At 39.7% G+C, this 8,745-nt stretch overlaps 1 protein-coding gene across 1 annotated transcript; it reads left to right on the forward strand.

Annotated features, from left to right (window-relative positions):
• Window positions 1-333: 333 nt before the first annotated feature.
• On the forward strand, window positions 334-1,209 carry LOC105199765. Its single transcript, XM_011166987.1, has one exon. It carries the CDS (start codon window positions 334-336, stop codon window positions 1,207-1,209), a length of 876 nt encoding a protein of 291 aa, XP_011165289.1.
• The last annotated feature ends 7,536 nt before the right edge of the window (window positions 1,210-8,745 follow it).

Below are 8,745 nucleotides of genomic sequence, written 5' to 3' on the forward strand. Positions count from 1 at the left end.
GACAAATTAGAAAGACGACTATTGCGCGATACTACACTCGCTGGATCATACAGAGCCTTCCTTCGAGAATACCTTGACCTAGGACAAATGGAACTGGTCACCGGACCAGAACCACAACGCGACGGAGTAGTCTATCTACCACATCATCCCGTGATGAAGAGCGAAAACCTAACTACAAAATTAAGAGTCATATTTAACGCGTCGTGCGCTACCTTAAACGGGACGTCCTTCAACGATTACTTACACATTACACTCAAGCTCCAAACCGATCTGACGTCTATACTAATTAGGTGATGACAACACAAATACGTGTATCTTGTCGACATTGAGAAGATGTTTTGGCAGATACTGGTACATCATGAAGATCCTGAATACCAGAGAATTTCGTGGCGACCATCTCCACAGGATTCAATTCAATCATATCGCCTACGCACTGTCACATATGGCACCGCTCCCGCGCCATACCTTGCGATACGGGTATTACAACAGCTTGGCGAGGATGAAAGTCATCGATTTCTTCTTGCTCATCCCATTTTGCAAAATGAGACCTACGTTGATGACATTCTATTTGGTGCTGGGGAGATTGATACGGCCAATGCGATGAGACTACAGCTAGTCAAAATGCTCACGGCGGGCGGATTCAGTCTCCGAAAATGGGCGTCTAACGCTGCCGAGTTGCTTGAGGATTTACCTTCTAAGGATCGAGCTATTAACATGGATTATTCGTTGGATGAGGATAGCAGCATTAAGGTTCTCGGCATTGCATGGTCTCCTCAAGACGATGCCTTCTTCTTCCATATTTTGCTCCTGCTTCTGTTGGTAGCTACTAAGCGCTTAATTCTAGCAACGATCGCCAGAATTTTTGATCCCCTTGGGTGGGCTACCCCGGTAGTCATTATTGCTAAAACTTTAATGCAAGAATTATGGATTAGGACATGCGACTGGGATGAGCCCCTTCCCACAGACCTCAACAAACGGTGGGAAACCTATCGCGACTCATTTCATTCTCTCAACAAGGTTCGGATTCCACGTTGGACCGGACTAGCTAAACACGTCAATTACATCGAGCTCCACGGTTTTTCTGACGCATCGATTAAGGCTATAAGTGCCATGGTGTACATGAGGATCACCTATTCGAGGGATGTCAAAGTCACGCTCATTGCCGCCAAGTCTAAGGTGGCGCCAATAAAAACTCTATCCCGCGATTAGAGTTAAGCGGAACAGTATTTTTGGTTTGATTACTGCGATACGTTGTCGACGCGATGCAGTCCCCGAATACTGCAATCCATTGTTGGACAGATTCGACAATCGTACTCGAGTGGCTCAAAAAACATCCCTCCACGTGGGCTACGTTCGTAGCTAATCGAGTGTCGAAAATTCAAACAGAGCTACCTTCTGCCACTTGGCATCATGTTCCGACCAATTCAAATCCAGCGGATATTGCCTCGCGTGGCATCACTTCCGCGGAGTTGGCATCTTGCAGACTCTGGTGGTCTGGACTGGATTAGTTGGAACAGGCTCCGAATTTATGGCCCATACGGACTTTCAAGTATAACGGCGAAGATACCCGCGGCGCCTACTCCGAAACCCGCAAGGCCGCGGTTACTCACATCAGCGATTGGCCAAAACCGCTTGCCCTGGACGACCTTCCACATTGACTGTCATCGTGGACGCGTTTTCTTAGAGTGACCGCATATGTCTTTAGGTTCATAGCACGACCTCGTCTGAAACGAGTCGGTGATGCAGGAACCGATCCTAACATCATCGCCACGGAAGTGGCTGCCGCCCGGAATTTCTGGTGTAAGCAGGTTCAACTCAGTTTTTTTGCCTCGGAATATAAAGTCCTTCGACAAAGGCAGCCTATAGCCTCTCAAAGTCCATTACTGAGACTGACGCCTTTCCTGGACGAAAATGGCACGATCCGGCTTGGCAGGCGGTTTAAAAACTCACATCTCACATTTTCTGAGCGCCACCCAATCATCTTGCCTCGCCATTGTATCAGCGAGTTGATCATAGAGTACGCCCATAAACAAACGTTTCATGGGGGGCCCGCAATTAACTCTTCAATACATTCGGCAGAATTATTGGATCTTAGGAGCAAGAAATCTTGTCAAGTCGACTATCCACCGCTGTGTCCCGTGCACTCGCTAACGAGCGTTAACTTCGACTCAGCTTATGGGAAACCCCACTTCTCGCGTCTCGGCATCTTGCCCGTTCTTGCACACGGGCATGGACTATGCAGGGCTATTTCCGTCTTATTGAAGAGAGGAAGAGGGTACACCTCACACAAGGCTTACGTGTCTATATTCGTTTGTCTCTTGGCACGCGCCATACACTTGGAGCTTGTCTCCGATTTATCCACGGAAGCCTTATTCGCTGCATTCAAGTGCTTCGTCTCGCGTCGCGGAATTTCGAGTGACATATATAGCGATATAGCGGGACTAACTTTTAAGGTGCGGACAGGGAGCTGGAAACTACATTCCAGAATATAACCGGAAATCCAGACTTTGGTTTGCTTCTGGCTGCCGATGGAACTTCGTGGCATTTTATTCCGCCCGCTGCCCCTCACTTCGACGGTATTTGGGAGGCAGGGGTGAAGAGCATGAAGCATCATTTACGATGCATCGTGGGCAAGCACACATTATCAATTGAAGAGTTTGGCACCCTCCTCTGTCAAATTGAAGCCTGTCTGAATTTTCGACCGATATCAGCCATGGCAAGCAATCCAGAGGATTTTGCGACGCTAACTCCCGGGCATTTTCTTATTGGAGCGCCAATTCCTCACCGTCCCCGAGGCATCAGTGATGGACTTGAACGAAAATCGCCTTTCCCGCTATCAACAAGTTTGCGCAATGCTCGAGCATTTTTGGACTGCCTGGTCCCGAGACTACTTACACACCTTACAGCAACGTTCCAAGTGGATGTGCTCTCTCCTGGATGCTAAACCTGGGGATTTCGTACTTTTGCGCAACAACTTATTACCGCCTTTTAAATGGGCTCTCGCGCGCATTACCTCTATACAGTCCGGTGACGATGGACATGTCCGCATTGTTCATTTAAAAACAAAGGACTCCGCCTTCGTGAGACCTACTACTGTGTCCAAAAAGTAAGGTGACATTGCATTTTAAATCTCCCGCGCGCACGGATTTGGAGGAATAAAATTTTTTTTAGGTTGGTAGGACTGTCTTTGACATCCAAGAGAAGTAACACGTCAAAATATCCATTAGTGTTTGAGATACGCATTGTTTTGTGAGCTGCTAAAAGTGAATTTCTCGTTTTTTGCCATGTCTACATTTGTTGAGCAAAGAATTTGCATTAAATTTTGTTTGCGGAATCAAATTTCTGCTGCAGAATCGTTGCGGATGCTGCAGAATGCTTTTGGCGATAAGGTTATGTCGAAAAAAAATGTATACAAGTGGTACAAAGACTTCCATGAAGGTCGAGAACGTGCTGAAGACAAGGAGCGTTCTGGGCGACCATCAACCGCAACCGACGAAGCTCACGTCCAAAAAATTAAAGATTTGGTGTTGGAAAACCGTCGTTTAACCATTAGAGACATTTCTGATGAGATTGGCATATCAAAAGGCTCGGTCAATTCCATTTTGAAGGATGTGTTGGCTCTCAAACGCGTCAAATCTCGACTGGTACCAAAATCATTGAATTTTTTGGAAAAAAGGCGCCGCGTTGAAGTGTGAAGCAATGCTTTCCGACTACATTGACAAGACAAAACGCATTATCACTGGAGATGAGACTTGGATCTACGCTTACGATCCCGAAACAACCGACCAATCGAGTGAATATCGTGCCAAAGGTGAGCCGAGACCGAAAAAACCACGTCAAAGTCGCTCAAAAATCAAGGTTATGCTGACTGTTTTTTTCGATTATCGTGGTGTTGTGCATTACGAGTTCCTTCCGCCGGGCCAAACAGTCAATAAGGAATATTATTTGAACGTTATGCGTCGTTTGCGTAATGCTATCCGACAGAAGAGGCCGGAATTGTGGCGAAACAACACTTGGTTTTTGCACCACGATAATGCACCGTCACACACTGCGCTGATTATTCGTGATTTTTTAACCAAAAACTCGACTAATATCGTTCCACAACCACCACCGTATTCACCTGATTTGGCTCCATGCGACTTCTGGCTATTCAGCAAACTCAAGCGGCCGCTCCGGGGACACCGTTTCGAGTCGATAGAAGAGATTCAAGCCGCTGCGAAGAAGGAGCTAAAGGCCATTCCTGAAATCGATTATTACAACTGTTTCGAAGATTGGAAAATCCGTTGGAATAAGTGTATTATATCAGGGGGGGATTACTTTGAAGGGGACGAAATTGATTTGCAAGAATAAATAAAGAATTTTCGAAATAAATGCAATGTCACCTTACTTTTTGGACACAGTAGTATATCAGACAAATCTGTCGTCTCCTGATAGATTAGGGTAATTATGTGTCGTACTGTTCCGGATACGAGGCGGGCGGTATGTTACGGTTTGTATGCCAAATACACATATTCAAGCAACGTTATGGCCTTCTCATTTTCGAGGATTACGAGTCGATCTGTGATCTATCGTTTCCTTCGGAGTTTGCGTAGTTCTTGCCGCTTTGCTGTGAAAGCTTTGTGTTACCGTTCGAAAGTCAGTCTGTATATAGCTCATCTAGCGTACGGATGTAATAGTTCGTCAAATTACACCCGTGTGTGCGTCGAATATAACGCTCCCGCGAACTAGCTATATAAAATTAAGATATTGTAACCGAGTGTAAAATTGTCAGTAAAAAATGGTTAATTCTTAGTCTGTTAAATAGTGCGTCATTATTGATACATATCCTTTTACATCATTTCACGAGTCCATCCCTAACGCTCGCACCGGCACAAAAAAAAGAGAAACCATTTGATTAGAGCGACAGAATTGGAGGTGTCGCGCGTCATGCTGTCTCGAAAAAAAATTTTTTTTTATTTTTTTTTTTAGACGTTTTGTGCGACTTTAATTCAAATTATAATTAATTTTGTCGCCTTTAAATTACTGAATAATTATGACGACAATAAATCCTGAAAAAGCTGCCCAAGTTGTTGTTTTAATTGAAGATGGCAGAAGTCGAAGATATGTTGCTGAAGCATTTGATTTGTCAGTGTCAACTATGCAATGTGCTTACGCTAGGTACTTAGACACCAATACTTTCCAGAGAAGGTCTGGTTTGGAACGATCTCTTTGTACCATTGTCACAGACAATGATGATCGATTCATTGTTTTAAATTCATTAAGAGATAGACATCGAACAGCTGTCCAAATTCGAAATAATTTAAAGGATGTTTGTAACACGAATGTATCCGTTAACACTGTTTGGAGAAGATTAGCGGAACAAAATCTGTTTTTGCATAAGCTAGTGACTGTTCCTGTACCTTTACACGTCGTCATCGTGTAGCTCGACTCAATTTTGCACATGAGCATAGAGACTAGACTTACGCAGACTGGAGCAAAGTACACTTTAGCGATGAAAGTCATTTTTGTCTTTATTCTGCTGATGGACGAGAACGAATTTATCGTTGCAGTGGAAGACGTATTGCAGATTGCACTGTAAGTTAGAGGCGTAGCTACAATGGAGGCGGTGTAATGATTTGGGCAGGAATTTTAGCGAATGCTCATACAGATTTGCATTTCTTTGACAGGAATATGAACACAGATGTATACGTGGAAGAAGTACTCATTCCATATGTTGTTTCATACGCACCCTTCATTGGAGATAATTTCTTGTTTATGCAAAACAATGCAAAGACCACACATTGCGAGAAAAGTTCTTGATTTCTTGGATGAAGTTGGAAGATTTGATTGGCCAGCAAATAGTCCAGATTTAAATCCCATAGAACACTTATGGGACAATTTTGGTAGAGAAATATGAAATCATGCACCTGCTCTTCAAACATTGCGAGAACTTCAAAGAGAATTTGAAAACGAGTGGAATACGATAACGCAGGATGAAATTAAAGGACTAATAAGAAGTATGCATCATCGTATGAATAAAGTAATACACGCACAAGAAGGTCATATTCATTATTAGTGCACATGTGCGCACACGCACACACACATACCACAAAGAGGGTTTGGTGTCTTTAAATACTGTGGAATTGATGAACCAGGGGGTCTTTATCCTTGTAGTATACAAATACAAATACACACACACATACACACACACACACACACACACGGATATGTTTTTAAACATGCCTTGGACAGAATTGTAGTGATTTGCATTGATAACGGCGACATTGCAATTCATAATTTATTATTATCTCGTCAAAAACAACTTTTTTTCAAATTGGCATAACTTAGCGAAAAATTATGGTATCAAGTTTCACAAAATTTTATTTTGAAGGGAAAAATTCAAACTTTTACGCACTTTTTACCTCATTGAGTTACGTCAACTGCTTCACTCCACACAACTCTAGAAACTGCACGTTCTATTTATCGATTTTGCAAGTTTTTGTTCTATCATCGGCTATTAGCAAATTAATCGTGCCACTTAATCGGCATTAAAAGTTTCTCAAAGTACTGATTTCAAGCTTTAATTCTTTTTTTCAAAATACCTCTGTATCATAAATATTTTCTTTTTACAAGCGTTTAAAGTTTGGTAAATTTTTTCTAAATGTTTAGTGTATCGCTTTTTTTGGTGGGCAGTGGCACTCCTTACTGATTTAAACAATGCCCGTCATGCCGTATTTTATTAGCCAAACTTTGTTGCTCTAATGAATGTAATATATGTCGATACGAATTTACTTTCTTCTTGAACTTCCTGATATCAATGGGAGAAACCCTACACCTAACTAATGAACCAACAATCCTTCAAATATCACAAATCAATGTTTAATTACATTACTTAAATAACATACTTGATGCTCGTTGGTGAAATGTACGAATTGGCCGACCAAGTGCAAATGATTACCTTAAGTTAAATTCATTACACACTCATCTTTATTAATCTCTGTTTGATGAAAATAGAATACTTTGAGCTTTTATACTTACAAAATAGAATATAACAATAACAACTAAACGCGAAAAGTTACAAAACCTTGCATTAATATAGGTAATTAAGAAAATGTTATAACAAGCTTCAAAATTTAGTTTTCAATTAGGAACTGACATTTACCTATACAATTCTTTGAGATTTTGCGGAATCAAGAAATATAGTTATATCAAGATTATTAATAAAAAGATAAAATTTTTAGTTATAAATGACATTAGAATCATCACCAAAGGAATAGAATGTCCCTCGTCAATAATAAGCAAAAACCATGCATTGCAGCTATTTAACTACTATTCTTTACAAGATTTAAATACCCATAGAGATGAAACAGGAATATTTTATTATGAAAAAGACACTTTACCATATCATTTTGCCAAGGATTATATGACCACCCCGAAAGATCCGGTTAAATGATCCTTCCCGCCTGTAATTAAAAAAAGATATTTTTACTTATGGAACAATTAACAAAAATTATATACTTACTCTTCACTCATTGGTGGATTTCTATTCCTTATATAACACCGCTATTTACTTATGAATAGACGCTTTAAGTTAAATTTGTTTGATTTATATTATTAACTTACCTTTTATCTGCCAAAAATCAAGTCTTATTAAAGAATCATTTTTTCCGATTTAATATGACTTAAATTATTTATAATAAATAAACGCAAGCAGTCCAACGATTTTTTTATTAGATTTATTTACTACATATTTTAAGACATAATCAAAGGACCTGGTTCCGCGGAGCCCAAGGGTGAGGCCAAAAAATTAAAAAGAAAGTTTTTTCCCTTTAAACTGGTAAGTTAGCCGCTTAAAATCCATACATCCTTACCCATGTTTAATATAGTATATGGCTATATACAGTCATGTCAAGGAATGATAAATTTATTGTTTTGACTTTAAAGGACAGAAATTGTTTAAACAAAATCTAGTTAACAAGTAAATATCTCGAAAACGGTATAAGATATGAAATTATAATATTTAGTTGAACAAAAAGAGATAAATTTCTATTCTTTAGGCATGCGAGTTGGAACTTATTTTGATGCAACACTTCAAGAAAACATTAAATTTAATTGTAAAGCATTTCTAAAGACCTGATTTTATAACCTTTAGGCATTCTGATTGGATAAATATGTAAAGGATGTCTAAAAGAGAAACTAATTTTATAACGTGAAATAATTCACTTAAACTATTAAAATGTAACATCTGAACTGGCAGAAACCTTGACAATACTTACCTTATCACCTGAGTCAGACTTTCAAGGTTTAGAATCTATTTTTATATGAGCTACAATTCGTAACCATACATGGAGTAAAAAGAAAAAAACATATGGATTGTAACTATGTATAAAGTGAAAGGACTAGTATGACCCTGTTCTGTAGAAAATATAAAATAAGAGAACCGCCGGACTCCGGTCACTTCTCTGTTCAAAACTATTACTTCTGCGTTACTTTTTCTATTTGAATCCGCTCACTCTGTCTGTAAAATTTATTTTATACAATAAAAAGTGCTAACCAACAAAAAAGGTTAAATTTAATTTCGAAAACCTTTACAAAAGGGGAGCAGCCACTGATGACCTTGATCTTGACATATGTTATCAATGAGAAGATACTGAGTGACATACAAAAGGTTTTAAGTAATGCTTACGTCTTATTAAAAAAATATCATTACAGAAATAAAAAACAGTTTTTCTTACTTATTTCAGAAAATATTTATTTTACGAAAAA

This window comes from Solenopsis invicta, chromosome 10 (assembly GCF_016802725.1).
Source record: "Solenopsis invicta isolate M01_SB chromosome 10, UNIL_Sinv_3.0, whole genome shotgun sequence".
NCBI classification, from domain to species: Eukaryota; Metazoa; Arthropoda; class Insecta; order Hymenoptera; family Formicidae; genus Solenopsis; species Solenopsis invicta.

Bases quoted from the DNA above. Each gene is read 5' to 3' on its own strand.
- LOC105199765 (XM_011166987.1), top strand. From the start codon at position 334: ATGTTTTGGCAGATACTGGTACATCATGAAGATCCTGAATACCAGAGA.